Source organism: Physeter macrocephalus, chromosome 8 (genome assembly GCF_002837175.3).
Source record: "Physeter macrocephalus isolate SW-GA chromosome 8, ASM283717v5, whole genome shotgun sequence".
Taxonomy (NCBI): Eukaryota; Metazoa; Chordata; class Mammalia; order Artiodactyla; family Physeteridae; genus Physeter; species Physeter macrocephalus.
Genome location: NC_041221.1, coordinates 36,261,462 through 36,285,075, shown reverse-complemented (window position 1 = coordinate 36,285,075; position 23,614 = coordinate 36,261,462). Strand labels below are relative to the sequence as shown.

General features: G+C 34.2%; 1 protein-coding gene across 1 annotated transcript in view; it reads left to right on the top strand.

Moving 5' to 3' along the window:
* The window catches only part of CDH10 (cadherin 10), a 109,942-nt gene extending 95,442 nt beyond the window's left edge, over positions 1-14,500 (top strand). The window contains exons 8-11 of the mRNA XM_028492832.1: positions 2,074-2,195; positions 7,467-7,575; positions 10,959-11,210; positions 13,701-14,500. Coding sequence (XP_028348633.1) covers positions 2,074-2,195; positions 7,467-7,575; positions 10,959-11,210; positions 13,701-14,191 — 974 coding nt within the window. The 3' untranslated portion in view covers positions 14,192-14,500. The remainder of the gene's footprint in view (positions 1-2,073; positions 2,196-7,466; positions 7,576-10,958; positions 11,211-13,700) is intronic.
* The last annotated feature ends 9,114 nt before the right edge of the window (positions 14,501-23,614 follow it).

Here is a 23,614-nt window from a genome sequence, read left to right as displayed (position 1 = left end):
GCGCCACAACTACTGAGCCTGCACTCTAGAGCCTGTGAACCACAACTACTGAGCCCACGTGCCACAACTACTGAAGCCCGCACACCTAGAGCCTGTGCTACGCAACAAAGACAAACCACCGCAATGAGAAGCCCACACACCACAACGAAGAGTAGCCTCTGCTCGCTGCAACTAGAGAAAACCTGCGCGCAGCAATGAAGATCCAACGCAGACAAAAATAAATAATAGATAAATAAATTTCAAAAAAGGAAGCTATGACAATGATAATAAAGATGATCTTAATAACAGTAGTCAACATGTGTTGGTTTTGTGTGTTTACCAACAAACTGAAGTTTTCTTATCGAAAACTTCGATAAGAAGTTTTCGTGCATTAGCTCACCTAATTATTCAAATAACTGTATAAGATCAGAAGTTCTATTTTGATTCATTTTGAGTAAACTGAGGCATTAGAGACAGAGTGTAAACTGGCCAAAGTCACACAATGAATAAGTGGTAGACCTGGGAATCAGGTCAACTCTGTTTGACTCCAGGATCTAAACTCTAACCACCTGACATACTAAGAAGTGAATAATATGCAGCAATAGATTAGCAAATATGAAATCAGAACCTGAGAACTGAACACATATGGGTTAAGAAAACTGAAGGAAGACTAGAGTGTTAAAGAGGAGAGGCACTTTAAAGTTTCCCTTGAAAAGAGTAAAGTAAGGTAAATACACTTCAGATGGAAGTGTCTGCCTTGCTTCATACTACTCAGCCTTGTAAACGCCCCTGCCAAGTAACCAGTTCTTACATGTTATTTTTTTTAAATGCTGATTTAATTATTTTAGTAACATTACAATTACATGGAGAGAAGGGAGGAGAAATAAATTCTTTTGAGTAGTGATATACTCCCTGTTTGTACCTGACAATATTTTTTAACCCTTGTATCTGAAAATTATTTAGATAAAATTAGAAAATCAGATAAATTTCACAAGGGTAAATCATATTATTCATAACCCATGTTGGTAGAGGCCATTTAGTAAGATGGCTACTGTTCCTCAGCTTATCTGCTATTTTTTTTTGCGTTATTTTTAGCGAATTATCTCCTTTCTCCTTTTATATTGATCTTGAGCTTGACTTTACCAAAGTTCACAATGAAGTTGAACTATATCCAGAGACTGAGATTTTGACATCGCAAAGGCTGATGAATATAAACCTGAATTTAAGATCCCCAAACACCTCAGATATCAGTGCAAGTGCCTAGAAAAATTCTTAGTGGAGATAATGCAGTGATGACTAATATGCGGTTGTTACCCAAGGCTAAGATATATTTTAAAATTCCATTTACAAATCAAAACATATTTTTAAATGCATATTTTATGTGAAAACTTTGATGCCCTTGATTTTAGCCAAAAAAAAATCATGATTATTACACTACATGTTACTATTGAACTAATTTTGTTATACAAAATTGAGCCTGGCTTGTTGAAATGGTACCAGTAACAATTGTATTAATGAAACATTTAAAATCTTGTATTTCATTGTAAATTTCCATCCAATTTGTAAAATTAGTAGCTATATATTAAAATTTCCAAAAGGAGGGATGAGAGTAGCTGTTGGAATACATTTTAGTGATAAAAGTAGTCAGAAGGGTAGGTTGTAATATAACAACTACTACGTAGATGACCTCGGGAAAGTTACTAATTTATTTAAAACCACTCTTCATCCAAAAAAATGGTATAAATTAAGAAATATAATGACATATAATAAAGATTTAATAAATATTTGTTCTTATTTTGTGTATTTGGAGAATAAGGACACAAATATAATATGAACTCAATTATACTGGATTAGGCTTTTAAAAAGATTTTTCAAAATATTAATAGTACTCTTGAGCCCATTAATAGCTGAATTTATGACTACTTAATTCGGCTCTGCAGTAATTTTCTTTATCGCATTTGCTCATTACGTTAGTAGAAAGAAGGTGATGCTTATTTGTATGTGAGCACTTAATATCCACAAGAGGCTTATATAAATTAAATCTGGTGTGCAATTGTGTCTTCCTAAACAGATTTTTTCCTTTCCTTTTTCTAGACAATCCCAAAGAGATGACTCGGGTGGCTGTTTTTGTGAGAATTTTGGATGTTAATGACAATGCCCCACAATTTGCTGTGTTCTATGACACTTTTGTATGTGAAAATGCCAGACCAGGACAGGTAAGCACCCATAGGATTTTAAAGTGTAGGCAGATTTTAACAGGGAAGTTAAGTATTTTCTTTTCCCAATCTTCAGAGGAATGAGTAAACGAGATAAAATCACTCATATAAAGTCCCAGTAGTATGATTAAAAGCAAACAAAAAAAAACCCAAAGGCTGATGTTTTTAGGGTTAAAAATGTTTTAAATAATAGTGTAACACATTTCATATGTCCTTCGTAAAGTTCTAATGTAAATATGAGATTTTACTGTAGCCACAAAAGTTAAAGTGTAAGAAGAAATAACTTCTTAAACTTTCAAAAACAAAAATAAACGAACAAAAGGAAAAATGGGGCTTCCCTGGTGGCGCAGTGGTTGAGAGTCCGCCTGCCGATGCAGGTGACACGGCTTCGTGCTCCGGTCCGGGAAGATCCCACATGCCGCGGAGCGGCTGGGCCCCATGAGCCATGGCCGCTGAGCCTGCGCGTCCGGAGCCTGTGCTCTGCGATGGGAGAGGCCACAGCAGTGAGAGGCCCGAGTATCGAAAAAAAAAAAAAGGAAAAATAAATCCTGCTGTGCCATTAGATAAATATTGGTAACAGCTCACAAAATGGGAAATGAAAGTTGGGGAAAACAATACAAATACTTGGTATCATCAAAACATTCCATCACTATTCCAATGTATGCAAATACGATTTTGAAGCAGGGTCACAGAGTTCACTCTTAAGACTTATACTTGCGTTTCATCATCGTAGCAACACATAAAGTGCTTAATGACTTCGTTTTCGTCCTTTAAAACATTCTTCCTATACCAGATTTGTTTATAACTCTTTAAGTCTTTTCCTCAGTGGACTCATTTTGTTGTTTGAAGGGCCCCAGCCTGTATGGCTGAAAGAGATGCTCTTAATTGCTTTGAATGCCATCTTCACAGAAGGAAGCTGCATGTTATAAATAATAATTGGGAATCAAATGTGTTTTGTTAAAGAAAGAGAAGACATCGCGGAATTGTATTGCGTTTTGACATCATTTGCTGCTCTTTATAAACATCAGTGTCACTGGTACATTTTTATGCAAATTACATTGTGAAATAACTCAAATTCTTCCTTCAGAAGATTCTAACAGGAATTCAATAGCCTGTCTATTGTTCGAAATGGTAAAATTGCTGCAATTGGATTCATTTTTTTGTTTGAAAGGGTTATGGAAATGTTTAATTTGGAATATTTAAAGGACTAAGCTGCTTCCAACCTATGTCTTAATGAAACAGTGTGCCCTAAAAATACAATTCCAAATAGTCCTCTGCTTGGCAGGCTCAGCATGATATGAGTTGAAGCCTTTGCTCTAGGAGATGAATTACCCACTTTGCAACTGCTGCATACATTGCTCGCTCTATGGTTATTCTATTTGATTTTCAAGAGATATCTTTTCAGAGCATTTGAGTCATTATAAGTACTCATTCCCAAATGTATTCAAAATACACAAAATAAGGGATTGTGTTCGTTTATTTTTCTTCTGCCTTTTTTCTTTTAACCTATATCTGGCTCAGTAATTTCATATTTTTTGAACTTTTAAAAACAAGTTGGTATATTGAGGGAAAATAATCAAATCAAAGTTGATTTTAATAAAAAAAAGTAGTCTATTTTGACAAATTTGACAAGAAGAACATGATTAATAATTTTTGTCTAATTGGCTGCATGTGCAAAAGCCTCCCATAGTAGTTATTTTTAATAAGACTCGTTTGTTAGATGTCATTTTGGTCTCATAGGCTGAAAAATTGTTGCTTGAACTGAACTGTAATATACTCACTCATGGAATTCTAGGTTATGACATCCTAGCAGGCAAAATCAAAATAGTTATTTGATAAAGTCTTCTTCACTGAGTCTTTCTTGAAATTAATTTGTTAGGTCTGTCTTCCCTCCTTCCGGGGAAGTAGGAGCTTTTTGGAACTTCTGAGTGTGCTTTAGTTATTTATAGAGTAGTTTAGTCCACCCAATACTCCTCTGAATTAAGTGCTCTTTAAGAGCAGCACTTAGAACAACACAGAACTTAATTCTGATTCATTTGGTGTGTGGACTCAATGAGACAGAAATAAAGCTAATTGTCACCCTCTCCTCCTTTCTTGCCTATTCCCTGGCCTAAGGGTAGAAGATTTTCCCCGGGGAAAGGGATGCAATTTACAAGTGATGTAGTATGAATAGTCCTGTCTTATGCTTGAACTAGGCAACTAGACTCCCATCTTTTCCATCTCAGACAGAGTCAGGGGACCTTGGGAAAGGGCAGAAGAGAGGACTGGCTATTTCTCTTTTCTTCCATTTTCTCTCACACAGGCTTTACTCCTTTAGTCAATAAAATATATTTTAATAATTTTTAATTTCTATGAGAGGGCAATAGCATTTCTGTCTCACAAGAGATTTCCCAGGGAGTCTCTCCAGGGAGACAGGCTGCTTATATTTACCCATTGATAGTACCTAAGCTCCAGGCCCTTATCAACCCCCAAAATCCTATTACATATTTTCCATAGAACAGTGTTTAGTTACTTCCCGAACAACTAAAAAGGGTGCTTTTTTACCAGAGCAAAGGGAATTTTCGCATCAATGGAAACTACTAGTCTTTTCACCAAAAAAACTAAAATGTTAAAACTCAGTGACCAGTTTTCTAACTAAACATCTTAAAATCCATTTGTCATCCCACACTCCATCATCTTATGATCCCTGAAACACCCTTCAAGTTCATTTAAGATTATTTTAGAATAGCTCAGTGAATATGCAAACCAATTATATAATTGCTAAGGAGATAAAATATAAGTGACTTGTCTGTGTCTAGTTTTCATATGCTCAAAATGGGTACTGGACATGACCTTTTTTTTTTTCCTAACTGTGGCAACTTCTTTTATTGGCGGTGGGTCAAAATGAATTTGTCTCTCGTCGAAATAAAATAGTGAGGTCTTATAGGGAGAGACAGGAGAAACAGTTTTACCTCCTTCTTGTTGCCATCTTCTGATTTCTATTGCAACTCTTTATGGTACAAATACCGAAATAAAATGTGACTTTTTAATATATGACTGGAAGTGCAAAGCAAGACTATATTAAAAGGTAAATGCTGAATATGGGGAAGTTGGATGCTAGAAGCCAACTTATATCTCAAAGGAAAAAAAAATCTATCTTGTAGAGGAAGTAAGTGTCTCCATCTGCATAGAGAAGTCTTCTGGTCATAAAAGTATGTTGTGATATGATATTGATTTGCAGTATGTCATTCTATTTTGTCTGCATTGTTAAATGAGTTTTACTTATTCCCTTTATAACATTTAATGAAGATACATTAGCAAATCGCTGAAGTGTCGCTACCATATACAGTGCTACTGTCTTTTATTAAAATAATACATCTTATTTGAGAATTTTTACGTAAACCTTTATAATTTCTTATAGTTATATGTAAAGATGTGGCGATTTCATTCTCTGACCTGTGTTATTTTGTCCATAAAAATGAACTGGAATTGTAATTTGTAATCACAGTTGCAAATGTAAATTTATTATGAGACATTGTAGTTTTTATTTTAAAAGACTATTAGCTCTACTTTTACATTTCTATAATTTTTATGCATCTGTATGTGAGAGTTAATATATTAATATTGATATATATAAACATAAGAATTTCTATTAGTCTACTATCTTTCTTGACATGTTATTTCATTTATGCCATTTTTTTCCTCTTCAACTTATTTCTATAAATCACTATTTGAAAATAAAATCTTTTAGACTGCTCCACAAACAAGAGTCAGTCAAGAAATATATTTGTAACTGAATAGATACATCTTAAAGGGTATTAGTTAAAATTATTTTAGCATTTTTCTCTTGAATTCCTTTATATATGTACCACCTTTTGGTTTTTGATTGAATGGATAAGCCATTAGCCATAAATTCTTGCTTATATTTAATCTTAAATAACCACTAAAATTTCATAATGTTAGATTTTTAAATATATATTTTAAATTATTTGAAGTTTTAAATGATTGTTTTGCTACTTATTTCTATACAATAAACATTTATCTTTGTTTGGTCCAATTATATTTGTTGTATCATTTTGAAATAAATGATTAGGGAGTACCTCAACTTTACCACATTTTAATTTTTATAGAACACTTTAAAAGAAAAATAATTTAACATGGAATACTTAAAATATTTCCTTAATTTTTTCTAATTATTTTACATAGTGTTTTAAATTTAAAAATCCTTTTTAAATTAATAAAACATCAGTAACAAATATTTACATCAAATATCCAGACAATATTAAATTGAGCTAATGCACTAAAAAGTATATTCCTTTCAGTTAAGCGTAAGTTTGACCATTTATCTAGGCATTGAAACACACATTTAACAACTTCTAAAACCTTCTTGCAAAATTAAAATATGCAAAAAAAATACATAAAATGCTATTGTATAAATAAGTTAAGGATAAAATGGATATATATGCAAAAAATACATAGCTATCTGTTACATATATATTTGTATAATATTAATTAATTGTATAATATGTTCAAAGCAGTCATCTGTTTATAGAATAAGGTGTTAAATTTTCTACTTTGTTACTAGATAGCTTCTTATATTCTCTTACCCTAAAATAAATCAGAGTTGACTCTTTTAAAATAACCAATCCCTATAGTATTATATATATATGTTGAATTTAAAAATATATAATTCTATTGACAGTGCAAATGAAGTGAACAGTTACTGTTAAAGTAGATAATACTGTAATGTTCGTCTTTCTTTTATAAAGTTATATGTAATTGTCTATAAAATCTCTACATGCTTTGAATAGTTTTCACTTTACTTTTAATGAAGAGGAAAGCCCTAATCACAATAATTTTCTAAATTTTCCTACATTAGATACATTTATCTTCTAGATAAATGTTTAAATATACATGAAATACCTACTTATTTCAAATGTTATATTTAATAGAACTGTAAAGAATACAATGTTACTATTTATTATTTTAATTATAATTAAATTTAATTTAGTATTAAATTACTATTTATTATTTTAATTAAAATAATAAATAGTATTTAGGGGAAGTTAGAGAGAGAAACAGAAACAGAGTGGGAGGGAGAGAGAGAGACTGTGTTTGAATCTAAGTAATAATAAAAAGATGGAATAACTCAAACAAAGGTACATGCACAAGGAAGAAAATCAATTGTCCTTAAAAAAAGTTAGACAAAATTGGATATTAAAAAATTACATATTATAAAGCAGATTCTACCCATGGAAGTTTGATAAATATACATTTTTCTCTCTTCTGCAGCTAATACAGACTATAAGTGCAGTAGACAAAGATGATCCTTTAGGTGGACAAAAATTTTTCTTCAGTTTAGCAGCTGTCAATCCAAACTTCACAGTACAAGACAATGAAGGTAAATTTTAGAACGTGTTCATTATGATTTAAGGTGACATTAACAAGAAATTTTCCCCAAAGTAACAATTACCATATACATGATATATTCATTTATAGATCTGTGTTACAAAATTTTGGTTTCATTATATTTTTAATGAGCTACTATGTTAATTTCTTACTTAACAGTGGTTACTTTCTTGAATTTTAAGATTATAAAATATGTGAAAGAAGACTCTATATGGGTTCTAATGCAAAGACTGAATCTTGCAAACATTAGAAAGGCCGGAATAATCAGTTCCTATAACAAAATAGTAGGACACACAGAGAAATGAATGGCTCAGTTAGACTCTTGTGTAAACTTCAGTGAGATTTAGCAGCAGCAGATCCACCAAAGCCAAAAAGGCATAGAAGAGACAAAGAAAAAAAAAGTAGCCACATTAGCCTGTGAGGGGATGGGGTGCAAAAACATAGTTTCAATGGCAAGGTGCACTATTCTTCTGTGTAACATATGAATCTTATAATGTCTCTGCGATCAAAAACACTAAACATATTTCTTGCATTCTCAAAAAAAAAAGCAGAAACATATTTTTGAGGAAAAATACAAAAAAGGGTTACTATTTTCAAAAAGTCAAACAGCTTTATTCTTTGGAAAATATGTATGGTAATTATTCTAGGCTAAAAAAAGTATGTAATCAGAGTTTTCTCTCTTCAACAAATTTATGTTAAAACTAATTATAGGGCTTCCCTGGTGGCGCAGTGGTTGCGCGTCCGCCTGCCGATGCAGGGGAGCCGGGTTCGCGCCCCGGTCCGGGAGGATCCCACGTGCCGCGGAGCGGCTGGGCCCGTGAGCCATGGCCGCTGGGCCTGCGCGTCCGGAGCCTGTGCTCCGCAGCGGGAGAGGCCACGGTAGGGGGAGGCCCGCATACCACACTCACACACACACACACACAAACTAATTATATAAGGTAGTTTTTGGTTAAAAGGCATACTTGTTTTAGAGCTACTGTAGATATAATTATTCTTAAAATAAATCTAATAACTACATTGGCATATTTACAATACCTTCCTAACTGGGTATGTACGCTGGCAGAGCCAGGTTTCTATAGCATATCTCGGTGGCTTTCAGAACGTCAGAAAGCAGTTTAAGATAATGGATAGTTTTACATTGAGCAACTACCACTTGAGATATTTGACGTAGTAGGATCTTTGCACAAATCAGGGAGGCATCGGTTGGTAACATCTGTTTACTAAATCTGAGCTTCTGAAATGTCTATCTTTTCTGTCCCTCTGGACACCTAAAATAATTGTGATTGGAAATATTAACGTATAATTGGCAAATAAAATACAAAATGCCCAATATCAGATGTAATATCTGAGTATCAGAAAAGGACCCATCATTTTAATTCGCTGAATCTGGTAACCTAAACATAGAATTTAGACGGGACATTCTTAGTACTGAGCTGACAATATTGTATTTTACCACTTTCTAATTGTATTTTAATTTGTTTTATGTTCTTGTTAAACTGAGCCCCGGATCTCAACAAGCCACCTCTCAATTTTAAAAAGTAATAGAGACTTGAAATAGTACTATCTTATCACAGCACTTCACAGTTACTGGGGAAACAACTCAAGGCTAATCTTAATTAATTTTTGATAAATAGTAGCAATTTCCTATACTGGGTAGAGTTCCTGATCCTACATAAGTTACTCAAAGCAAGGGCTGGAGTCATATGAATACAAACCTGAACATACACTAAATAGAATACCAGTAAAGTCTGATGGAATATTTGATCTAATCTTGCATAAGTTCACTATTTTCTGTTATTGGGTGAATTTTGAAAGAAATTCCAATAACATAGACATCACCTTAAAGTTGACCTTCTTGAGAAAACACCCTTGCATTTGTCTATATGTTCATCTTAAAAATCTTTAATTCTACATCTTTCTTAAAATACGTTTCCTGCTTCTGTTATACCACAGTTGGTATCACATTATTAAAAATGCCTCACTTTTCACTAACTTACAGGTCAAAAGCATTATTATATGATGACTTTCTGAATATTTAATAAAATGATTCAAACAGAATTGTTAGTTTAGGGTAAAACTTCTTTTGGCTCTTCAATGTATCAAAGCCATTGCAGGCAAAATTAAGATTTAGAAATTTTTGAAAAGTTAAAAAACTGTAAGGAAAGAAGATTCTGAAAATACCCATATGCGTGTAAATGTTTGTTTTAGTGTAGGTTTGAGAAAGGAAGAATTGTATCCTAATACTTCTTGGAAGAAAAGTCAGAATTGCAAAATTATCAGGATTACATTTTATTTTTTAAATTTTCTTATGCACATCTTCTATTTTGCTAATTTACTTTCCTAGATTACACGGTAGTTAACTGATATACTAAGATTTAACTTCTTGCTAAAATTTAGGAAATGATTACTTTATGTTCAACCACTATACCTGCAAAAAGATTGTCACTTCTTTTTCTTTTTTTTAAATTTTGCTATCTTGTTGGTTTGATTTAGCAATTCCCTAACTCACTGCCTTCCCTACACTGGCATTTTAAGCAGCCTTATGGGATTGGCTAAACAAGACCCAGCACATTGGACAAACAGAATAGGAAATTATCATCCAAGCATATATAGATTTTATTTTTCAATATTATTATATAGATGCACAGCCCGCATTTAAGGATACTGGGTGAGTTATTGCATAAAGGAAATATCAGTAGCAATATACTAGGTAGTAGGATGCTAGCCTTGATTAAGTCCCTACTTCTTTCTGTGTGTCTGTGAGGCACTCCACATTAGTGTCTTCCACCAATATTTTGACTTACACACTGTATTCATTTTAATGGGTGGAAATCAAAGTTCAAAAATATTAAGTAACTTGCTGACTGTTCTTCATACATCGGGACTCTTGAAGGTTTTTGAATGCTTAATTGATTTTAAAAGTACAACTATAGTTAAAATTTACCCAATCATATTTTTCTTCATGAATATTGGATTAATGTGTGTTTTGTGTATGGGCACACACATACATTTGTAAATAAAAAACATTTACTATAATTTTTTCTTTGGTATGCATAATTATGTTTTTTGAAAACTGATAAACAATATGCTGCATCTCTATAGTCTTGATAAATGATTCACTTATAAAAATTCACCATCTTGAAAACATCTGAAAATTAGTTAAAAATCTAATAAGTAATAATGGTATTAGATTCTTCAAACTGTCTTATTTATCTTAGCTATATTTGAATTGCCTTGTATATATTCGATAGGGAAATTGATATCAATTTTGTATTTTACACAAACAACTTTTTATTTTTGTGTCAAACCACGGTGATCAGGATGAGACAAATGTATTGTCCCAAGCCATTTGTAATATGTTAAAATTTATTTTAGATAATACTGCCAGAATTTTAACCAGAAAAAATGGATTCAATAGACATGAAATAAGCACCTATCTCTTGCCTGTGGTGATATCAGACAACGATTACCCGATTCAGAGCAGCACTGGCACACTCACCATCAGAGTGTGCGCATGTGACAGCCAAGGCAACATGCAGTCCTGCAGCGCTGAGGCCCTGCTCCTTCCCGCCGGCCTCAGCACAGGGGCCTTGATCGCCATTCTCCTCTGCATCGTTATTCTGCTGGGTAAGAAAACGTGATTATTTCCTAGATGGCTTACTTCACTGTGTTTGTAAGTAGAAATGTTGCTATTAAAATACTTCCCCTAAAACTAACCCCCAAATTTAAGACAGACATCAATTAACAGTGGAATGTTGTTTATATTAAAATATTTTATCTGATCAGATAGAGTCATTACCTTCCCTTTTTAAATAATGAAACGGAAAGTTAGAGATGTTCTAAACGTTTTCCAAGGTTACACAGTTTCTGAGTGGCTGAGCTAAGGCAAGGCACCTTGCCGTCAGTCTTTATACATAGTTTTTCAGTAAATCTAAAGTTTATTTCCACTGTTTTTGGTTCTTATTACAGCTGGACAATGGCCTCACTATCTTACCTCTTCACTTATATAATGTTAACATAGCCCTTTACCTCATTCACTTGTCCCTAAAACAACAATACTTGATTTAAAACCCAGAACAAATTGCTTTTTAACTGCTTCTGAGTTAAAAATCAGATTGTTTACTCTCTAGTCGCATTATCTTAAAACTATTGTGAGTATTCTTGTGACTCTAATCAAAAAACACTGTATCTGACATTTCAAGAAGCAGTGAAATGAACTGGAATTTTGAAGCCAATCTTAGTAAGTTTCATTATCCTCATTATTAGAACATTTTTTACTGGCTAAGATCCTTTAGCTGATCATAAGCAATTTGAGGTTTAAAATCGTTACATCACAAGTTTATGTATGTGCACAAATCATGAATTTAGCCAAAATAAAAGGTCACATTTTCTCAAAAACTTGAAAAATAAACATTTTCTTTCTCTTGGTGGTGGCCTATTTATTTTTTAATCACTTTGAAGGTCAAGAGCAGTGTCAATGGATTAAAACTTTCTTTTTGTTGCATTAAAAAAGTCCCTTGTCTGCCCTCTCACGCAAGCTTGAGGGCAAGAAGTCTTACTGTTCCAAGTTAATAAAACAGAAAACATAACTTAATACCACTTTACATAATAACATAATTGCCTTCATTCAGGCTGCTATAACAAAATATCATAGATTGGTAGCTTAAACCACAGAAATTTATTTCTCACAGTCTGGAGACAGGAAAGTCCAAGATCAAGGCACTGGTGAATTTCATGTTTGGCAAGGGCATACTTCCTATTGCCCAGACGGCTGCCTTCTCTTGTATCCTCAAGGGGCAGAAAGCAATCATCTCTCCTGTGTCATGTCAAGAGAGCACTAATCCCATTCATGAGGGTTCCACCTCCATGACCTAATTACTTCCCCAAGACTCCATTTCCACACACCATCACATTGGGAATTTATTTAGGCTTTAGCATATGAATTTTTAGGGGACATGTTCAGTCAAGACCAGTAATAAATCCCATATCCTTTCAATGTTTGTTCTAATGAGGCTAAATAAATATAGATATTTCTTCATACATATACCTGGTAAGATATTTTCCCTTCCTTTCCTCATCTAACTGAATTCACATCTGTTTCTCTAAATCATCATTTTTAAAGGATTATGACCAAAATGTTTGGGGATAAAGAATGAGGGTGGGAAACTAATACAACCAGAGGGAAAATGATTTTAGCTTTCTCCTATCTTTTATGCTATTACCATTATTATGATTACTAAAATAATAAGTATATTATTATTATTATTGATATCTTCCCATGGAAGTAGGGAAATGTCCTGTCTGAATGATACACATTTCTACTTGTGGATCTATACTCATTAAGATACATATAGCTGAAATTCATACATAATTTTTTTAGTTAATTCAGTGTAGTAATTTGAATTTACTCTTTGCCATCATGTGATCCAGCAATGTTTCTTTTGATCTCATGAGTGATATATATTTCCATGGAAAACCTCATAAATTTCTAAACTAATAATGTCTAAATAATGTGGTCTTTTTTTCCCTAGTAATTAAGGCCTTCTAGTAACAATGTAAGGAAAAAAAATATGTAAGTCCAGCAGCAAAGCTATTTAACAGATACGGATACTCCATATCTTGCGAAGAAGGCTGCCTTTTTAATATTGCATAAGATGTAAAAATATGGGCGTATTTTTGCCCTTCTTCATTGTTTTATTTGAAGCTGAATTTGATTTGTGTCTATTTTTTAAACAACATCTTATGTCACTATTTAATGCAAAGTATAAATAATGTCTGTACAATCAGGAACTATCTTTAAACAGTTCTTAGAAAAATAGATAAAATAAGTCACTGTATTTGAAAAAAACTTTCACATTGCTTTAAAAGTAAATTAGAATTACTGTTCTTAAACTCTAACCATCCTGGCTAAACCCTTCAACACTCCCCTCTCCTCTCACACCTCCCTCTTCCCACAAACGCCACACACACAAAAAATTATGGAAATACAAAATTAACCCTAAATTCTAACCAGTTCCAGAAAACCTAAGTAACAGACTCTTTTATAGTACTTCCACTCGTTATTTATTAATATGTGTTTCAGATGGACCTCTAATGCATCTTTTTTCTTTCTTCAAGTTATAGTAGTACTGTTTGCAGCTCTGAAAAGACAGCGGAAAAAAGAGCCTCTGATCTTGTCTAAAGAAGATATCAGAGACAACATCGTGAGCTATAACGATGAAGGTGGCGGAGAGGAGGACACCCAGGCCTTTGATATCGGCACCCTGAGGAATCCTGCAGCTATTGAGGAAAAAAAGCTGCGGCGAGATATTATTCCGGAAACTTTATTTATCCCACGGAGGACTCCGACAGCTCCGGATAACACGGATGTCCGGGATTTCATTAATGAGAGGCTAAAAGAGCACGATCTGGATCCCACTGCACCGCCCTACGACTCACTTGCAACGTATGCCTACGAAGGAAACGATTCCATCGCGGAATCTCTGAGTTCTTTAGAATCAGGTACCACTGACGGGGACCAAAACTACGATTACCTCCGAGAATGGGGGCCTCGGTTTAATAAGCTGGCGGAAATGTACGGTGGCGGGGAAAGTGACAAAGACTCTTAACCTAGGATGTATGTTCTGCTCAAGCAAGAGGAAGTAACTTTACCGACACCGTCTCCACTTCACAATATTTGATATTCAGGAAAATTTTCCTGCCACTCAGCACAATTTTTTTTTCCCATTTCCTTTTTAATTTGTTCATTAATGACATTAATTCTGCCCTGTAGGATGTCTCATGGAATATATACGACATTTTATTTAATCACTTCCAAGAGCCAAAGCTATGGAAATTCAGTGTTGTCCTTCTTAGGAAATAAAAGATAATTTCAGAAACATGAACAGGATAGTTCTCCCTTAAGCAGCCTCACAAACAAGCCGCTTCCGTTTCTTAAAGGTGAAGAAAAATTTTAAGGTATATCCTGTTCTGTATGTTAAATTAAAAAAAAAAAATGTACATGTGGTGTTAGTAGGTGTGATATGCAACCTGGTATACAAACGTTTGTGCAATTTCATTTCATCAAATTCTATCTGCTAATGTTTTATATTTATATTTTTGTATTTATTTTTAAAAAAAATAAACCAGTTTTTACAACTACCTTGTCTCTAGCTTCTTTTTTCCCTAGGGAGAAAAAGTTTCTCCACAGACTAAATATCTTGGTACAAAATTACACTGAATACAGGTAAGAACACAAAATCACTATCATTACTATTGAGAGCTCTAGCCAAATTAATATGATTTAGGGAAGAATTATTCTTCCAATGAGTCTTGCTATGCTGTGATATGTGAAAAACTCTTCACATTAAGAGTGATATTCATTTACAGATCACCTAAAAATTTACCATATAAGCAAATGTAAAACATGACCAGCCTTATGCTAAATATCCCCAAACACCAGCAATGCAGTAATTTCATTTTGTCTTTATTCACTAAAATAATATCTGAAAGAATAAAACGTTTTCTTTTTTTGTATGACATTTGTGCTATTCAGGCTTATGGGCAATACTAGTTCAGACAGATTTCATACTGAAATAATCTTTTAATGGAAAATATGCTTACCTCCCACGGTGACTTTGAAATGCCTAGTAATGGCAGTAATAATGCTGAATATTCCATTAAGATACAGCGATGTAATTATGTAAAGTTTCCCAAAATGCATTACATATTACATATTGGTAACAAAGTCTGTTTTTCTGTCAATGAATGATTCAATAGAAGGGAATAAAAAAGTCCTGGCAGTTAATTATCCAGAGTTCCTGAGATTCAGGGAAGCCAACTGCCACTAACTGATGCCTCTTTTCTCAAGATCCGAACATGATTTATTCATAAATGGAGCACTTTGTTGGGCCTACACCAGGAAGTCACACTCCCTGCCGAGTTTATCGTAAACAATACCAAAGATTTGTGTGCTTTCCAATTAGTGAAAATGGTATGCTTTTGGAGTGAGTCAGAGGGCAATATTGACATACCCTTAATGCAGAATTAATTATTTCAATCTTCTTCAATGCTTTTTTTCCCCCAGCTTCCAGGCTGCAAGACACATATCCCTCTGACCACAGACATTTGTTTGCATAGTAATCTAGTCATGAAAGAAAAACAACCCATGTAGTCTAATTAAAATTACAGTCACGTTACAAGGCTGACACATCAGACCACAGTAAAACCTAACTTGGTCAACTTCCTATATTCCAAGAACCCATGCACCCACCCAAAAGTTCGAGAAAACCCTCAGTATGCTAGAAGGTTTATTTATTCAAACAAAATCAGCAACAAATGGAAAAGATAAAAGAAGGTATATCTCATGAGCATTTCACATTAGTTATGATTCAAACTATAATATTCATTTGAATAAAAATTAGTTAAAAAATTTCCAGCATTAGTTATTTTTATTAATATTAGATGTCAGTAATTGGAATTCTTATTTGAATATTTTTAATTATCCTCATTCAGATAATTTTAGACTGACCTTAACTTGCTCTATCATTTATTTTGTCATCCAATTTTTATATATTTAAAGAATCAGTGAGCTTTTGCATTATTCAAACCAGGTTTCCAAAAATTCTCTTTAAGGAGATTGATTAGCAGTCTTCTTTGGCAATATAAAAGCTATATTGAACAGAAATCATTTTTCAGAGTACTGAAACAGTCCTTGGTATCAGATATCCTAATATTTTTTTGATAATGAAGGTGATATGTTATATAATTAATTTCTTGGAGATCCTGAAATTAAAAGTACACCTATAAGGACCTGCTCAGACTGTAAGTTTCCCTTACATTATGCTCTCCCAAAAGCAGGCCCAATATATAGATTATTCTATGTCCACAATTTCTTTTTTATGGGGAGTGGGGGAAAATGTCTCTCAGTAACATGTTGATTTTATCAGACAACTATGGACTTTTCATTTATGCATCCATATATTCATTCATTCATCAATTATTTTGAGCAGTTATTATAAAAATAGAGTATTCTAGATCCTAGAGATGTAATAATAAATCATATATAATTTATACATATGTACGTAATTAGTCTATTAGTGACAATGGGGGGGGGAAGGCAAAATAATTACCAAAACTCTCAGAATTTGTAACAAAATACCTAACCTGTACTAACTTCGTAAAGTACAGTGAAAAGAAATTATTCTGTCATCCTTTTTTATGTTTAAAATATTCAGATAAGGGAAATAAAATGATTTATAAACCTTCGGTCATTAGAAATGGTGATTAAGTTAATCAATTCTCATTGGTTCTATTTTCAATGAAATATCAAAGAACCTTTATATAATGATAAAGTAATGCTCTTAGACTGAGGTTTCTCTGTATATGTTAAGTAGATACTGTCACACAACTGCAAGAGTTCCAGACATAAACTATGAGTAATTAGATGTTTAGGATACTCTAAAGTAAGTAAGGTTAAGGTGTAGAATTGAGACTTAGGGATATCTACATATTTGGGTTCATTTATCAACACATCTACCTAAGTATCTATATATAATGGCTTCACCATGCCTTCACCAGCTGCACCCCCCTCCCTGCTGGCAGTGCTGACCCTGTGCTGCAGCTCCCTGTCCAGTGGCCTTGCACATGGGTGGGCACCCCTGGGCAGCACTGCAGGACTAGGTAAGCTGCAGCTGCTGGTGGCGGCGAAGGGAACGTCCCTGACTCACATGCTGCCCCTCCAGATCTACTACAAATCTACTACAGATCTATTAGAAATGCCCTCGGTTCCCAAGCTTGAAATAAAGTAGATTGTTGGTGTCCTTTTGCACCTGGCTGCTGGACCTTCCCATTGCTCTGAAAGAGTACAGGTTTCGCCCACAGAGAGGGGTACAGAGCTCCCGCTTGGACACCTTATAAGCTGAAAATAGTGTAAGATAGAAGCATCTAGTTACTTTTGCTGAGAGTGCAGGAGAGAGCAGAGTCTTTCCTTTTTGACTCCAATGTTTTGCTCAACACCAAGACTTTTTAACTGTTGTGACCATACTACTTCTAGCAAATCCCCCATGCAAGCAATTGGATTCATTTCATCTTTAAAATATACACAGAATCCCACCACTTCTCACCATTTCCATTACCCAACTCAAACCATCAACACCTGTTTTCTCCATTGTTAGGAGCAATTAGCTTCCTAACTGGCCTTTCTCTTGCACCTTGCCCCACTTATACTCTACCATCAGCACTGAGGTCAAAGAAATATTTTCAAAACGAATTTCCCATTTGATTGCTCCCTGGTTCTAAACTCTCCTCCTTCCTCATTTTACTCAAGAGTAGAAGGCGAACTCCTTATAATGTCCTGAAGGCCTCTCCAGAGCCCTTTGGCCTCTTCTCCCATTTACTCTGCTCCAGCTCCTCACCCTTTGCTGTTCCCCTCTGACTTCATGTGTTTATACTGACCATTCCTTCTATCTCCAGCCATGTCTTTATTTCTTTATAAAATGCTATTTTATAAGTTCTTTATAAAATGCTATTTTAATTGAGGTCCACACTGTCCATCTTACTTATAGAATTTCCCTAGACTGACCCATTGCTCTTACACTGCATTTGTTTTCTCCCTAACACTACCACAGTTTTAACATGTTATATGACTTACTTGTTTACTATGATTATTTTCTCTCTCTCTCAAATGGAATGTAAAATTCATGAGAGCATGGATATTGTGTTTTTTCATCGTGATGTCCAATACATAGAATCATGTCTATCTGTTTGGGTATTCAACAAACACATATTGGAAGAATTCTTAAATATTGTACTTTTGGCTTTATCACATATTATACTTAATTTTAAATATGTATGTATACATATTATGCCTATGATATTTCTGCTTCTTCCTTTATTTAGACAGTGAACTACTCAAAGTTATAGGAGGTATCTTAGTGATTATTTCACTCATTTACCAAGAACCATTTTACTTCCAGACTGATATAGTACTTAGGTATTGTTTTAAGGATAAATGTTAATTAGCCAAAAATTATTTTGACTAATTGCTTTAGGAAATTAGAGATATATTCTGAAGGGCACACAAATCTGAGAAAGTCAAAACGATGAGTTAAATGAAGTTATATAGTAAATATGCTTGGAATATTTACAAAGTGCTGAAAATTATAATAGTGGGAATTGACATAAAATAAATACTACATCAGAGAATGACTAACTTTTCAAGTTCTGTTCTGGTGTGGTTGGGGTCTAGGTCATGACGGGAATTTAATATTGCAAAAAGATCAGATAAAGGGGCAGTTGATCAGGGAACGTTTTGAGAAAGATTATGATGAAAGGGAACAGAAGACCAGAGCCCCAAGGAAGACTCTCCATCTTCCTTGCCAAAAGGCACTGGGGTTCAATTTTTTCTTTTTTGGGGGGTTTATTTATTTATTCTTTTTAATATTTATTTCTTTTTTTCTTTTCTTTCTTTTTTTTTAAAAAACATCTTTATTAGAGTATAATTGCTTTACAATGGTGTGTTAGTTTCTGCTTTATAACAAAGTGAATCAGCTATACATATACATATATCCTCATATCTCTTCCCTCTTGCATCTCCCTCCCACCCTCCTTATCCCACCTCTCTAGGTGGTCACAAAGCACCGAGCTGATCTCCCTGTGCTATGCAGCTGCTTCCCACTAGCTATCTATTTTACATTTGGTAGTGTATATTGTTTTCTCAGGGTATATGCCCAGTAGTGGGATTGCTGGGTCGTATGGTAGTTCTATTTTTGGTTTTCTAAGGAACCTCCATGCTGTTCTCCGCTGCATCAATTTAAATTCCCACCAACAGTGCAGGAGGGTTCCCGTTTCACTACACCCTCTCCAGCATTTAACTGTTTGTAGTTTTTTTGATGATGGCCATTCTGACCGCTGTGAGGTGATACCTGATTGTCATTTTGAGTTTCATTTCTCTAATGATTAGTGATATTGAGCATTCTTTCATGTGTTTGTTGGCAATCTGTATTTCTTCTTTGGAGAAATGTCTATTCAGGTCTTTTGCCCATTTTTGGATTGGGTTGTTTGTTTTCTTGATATTGAACTGCATGAGCTGCTTGTAAATTTTAGAGATTAATCCTTCATCAGTTGCTTCATTTGCAACTATTTTCTCCCATTCTGAGGGTTGTCTTTTCATCTTGTTTTTGCTTTCCTTTGCTGTTCAAAAGCTTTTAAGTTTCATTAGGTCCCATTTGTTTATTTTTGTTTTTATTTCCATTTCTCTAGGAGGTGGGTCAAAAAGGATATTGCTGTGATTTATGTCATAGAGTGTTCTGCCTATGTTTTCCTCTAAGAGTTTTATAGTGTCTGGCCTTATATTTAGGTCTTTAATCCATTTTGAGTTTATTTTTGTGTATGGTGTTAGGAAGTGTTCTAATTTCATTCTTTTACATATAGCTGTCCAGTTTTCCCAGCACCACTTACTGAAGAGGCTGTCTTTTCTCCATTGTATACTCTTGCCTCCTTTATCAAAGATAAGGTAACCATACGTGCATGGGTTTATCTCTGGGTTTTCCATCTTGTTCCATTGATCTATATTTCTGTTTTTGTGCCAGTACCATACTGTCTTGCTTACTGTAGCTTTGTAATATAGTCTGAAGTCAGGGAGCCTGATTCCTCCAGCTCCGTTTTTCTTTCTCAAGATTGCTTTGGCTATTTGGGGTCTTTTGTGTTGCCATACAAATTGTGAAATTTTTTGTTCTAGTTCTGTGAAAAATTCCATTGGTAGTTTGATAGGGATGCATTGAATCTGTAGATTGCTTTGGGTAGTATAGTCATTTTCACAATGTTGATTCTTCCATTCCAAGAACATTGGGGTTCAATGTTTGAATTGATGTCCTTCTTGTATTCTTTTCTTGTTTTTTTTCCTACAGGCTGTGATTACTGTGTATAAAGAGTTTTATGTGTATTTTCTTGATTACTTTTTAAAAGCCTCACTTGTTGAGATTGCCAAATATACGAAGATATTGATATGCAAAGAGAACAGCCTGCATATTTACCTATGCATGGACTCTAGAGACAACCTTGAATCAAGAACCCACTAAAAAAAAAAAAAAAAATGGAAAGGAGCTGAGAGAATTGATGTGAATGAGCAAAGATTCTTGGAGCCAAAAGGTACACTGATGGTTAAAAACAAAAACAAGGGACTTCCCTGGTGGCTCAGTGGTTAAGAATCCGCCTGCCAATGCAGGGGACAGGGGTTCAATCCCCGGTCCAGGAAGATCCCACATGCCGTGGAGCAACCAATCCCGTGCGCCACAACTACTGAGTCTGTGCTCTAGAGCTTGTGAGTTAAAACTACTGAAGCCCTCGCACCTAGAGCCTGTGCTCTACAACAAGAGAAGCCACTGCAATGAGAAGCCCGTGCACCGTGACAAAGAGTAGCTCCCGCTCGCTGCAACTAGAGAAAGCCCGCGTGCGCCAATGAAGACCCAACACAGACAAAATTAGAAAATAATAAAAATAAATAAAAATTAAAAAATAAAAACAAAAGCAAATATGGGCTCCAAAAAAAAGAAAGCCAGCAAAACTATATCTATCTATCTATAATTTATTTTCATCCACTGTAACATTTTTTTATATGTATTACATTTTGCGTCCAATTTCCCTGAAAATCTCTTTATTTCTTTAATGCTACAAATATAATACCCCCATGCTGAACTAGCTAAGTCATTTTAAGATCTGGAAACCAGCTAAGCAAAAGAAGAGGAGAAAAGGCATGTTTCACAACTCTACTTAGTAAGAGCAAAAACCAAAAAAAGGCAAATAAAGTTACTTTGTTTAACCTTATTTTCTACTATTTTTATAAATGGATTATTTTAAGTTATGAATAAATTAGCACAATGAATATTCTTTATTAAATTAAATCATTTATATAGGAAATAATTAATGATTAATAAGAGCATAACAGAAAACTGGTAGACACTATGTGAAAGCTCTTTTCCAGCTGTGGAATTATCCTGAATTTGGAACATGACATTTACAGCTCCACAGGAAGGATAGCACAGCAACTTCATTCTCAAATTTATCTGAAACCACCTGCACAATGTGAAATATTTAGAAGCATTCTTAAGACTCTTTCCATGATCTTTGCCTCTCTCCTTTTACTGTCAAGAGGATTTTAAATGTCTTTTTAATCAATATGTAAAATCTATGCCACTGTGTTACAGTTTACATTTATTTCCATTATCCCCACTATTAATATAGCTTAAAATAAATCTTTCCTAAATGATGTTGCTAATGTCAATGAACCTTTGTAAAAATCAGCCAAACAGTGATTGACTATGCTTCTGGCATATTCTACTTTTCTTTTAGAAGAGCAGGACTTTAGCACTACAAAGTTATTTGTTTGACATTATTATTTATCATTTCCCATCTTTATTGAGATATAATTGATATATAACACTGTATAAGTTTAAGGTGTACAACATGATGATATATGTATACATCTTAACTACATAACTTTCATATTTGTTGCTTCAACGAGTTAAATTTTATTACAGGTAGAATTTGTCTCTGACTTTGTAATAACTCTGAGCATAGAAAATATTCATTCAAAAGGGGGTAGATACTTTAGTAGCACCAACATATGGAATATTCTATTGGCAGACCTATATAACTTAGATTAAGGCAGCTCCTTAATTTTTAGGTTGCATTTGGTTAAACACTTAAATCTGATAAAATGCTAGTTCCAAGCAATGCATTGGACACCTAAGTAGGTATTAAATAAATACTTGTTGAGTGATTGATTAATCTTGGCATTCTAATACTTTGTTTTCTAATTTTGGCACTGTGGAAAATTTCAGGTTCCATGCCTTCCTTATCCTCAACCAAAAAGGCAACAAGTTTCATTCATATTTGAAAAAGCGTATTCTAGAAATGTCACAGTAACCTTTTAAGATGACAGTCTCTACCTAGGAATTCTTGACAGCAGCTATGCACAATTATGCCAGCTATATTTTGAAACTTTCTTGCATCATCTTCCCAAAAGTGATAGACTGGTAGACAGAGTTTAAGTGATTGTATGGAAGGATATGCAAACTCGATGCACACTTTTATAAACTTATTTTTGAGATAAGAATAGAAAAAGTAAAATTCAATTACTGGTTTATTCATTGTCAAAATGAGTAATTTATTTAAAAGTAATCATATTATGTCTCAATTTCCCTATCTGTGAAGCTAATATCTCAATGCTTTATTAACACAAAACATTGAACACAATTAATTTTCGGCCTTGATACTTTCATTAGTATAAATTTTTCAATTTTATTGAAAAGGGAAAAAAAATGAAGACAAACACCAAAGTTATTCTCCAAATCACTTAAAATATAATGACGTATCTTTTAAGTAGTAAACATAAGTACCTAAAATATCACTGATTAACAACATCTTTAATGTGTGTTCTTATACACAGAATGGTAAAGCTATATCTAATTTATGATAATAGTGTTGATTAAGATGATAGAGATGATGATGATGATGATTATAAGTAACATTTATGTGCCTAATATTCCAGGGTTTGTTCAAAGTCTTACATATACTAATACATTTAATAGTCACATTGACTCTGTAAGGTAAATACTACTATTATCTCCATTTTACATATGAGGAAATACAAGTGAGGATTAAATAAAATTGCCCAAGTTTCTACTCTTTCTTCACAAAGGAGTTCGGAAACACAATTGGCTCAGCTATAACGTTAGTGCTCTTTAACCCAACCCTACTCCTGGTAAGGATAAAACAACAAATCTTTATATCTCAGGGTTAGTAATCATAGTGAGGAGATCTCTATCAGAGTTGCTTATAGAGAATGAATTTTTAATTTAAAAATATGTAGTTGTGGGGCTTCCCTGGTGGCGCAGTGGTTGCGCGTCCGCCTGCCGATGCAGGGGAGCCGGGTTCGCGCCCCGGTCCGGGAGGATCCCACATGCCGCGGAGCGGCTGGGCCCGTGAGCCATGGCCGCTGAGCCTGCGCGTCCGGAGCCTGTGCTCCGCAACGGGAGAGGCCACAACAGAGG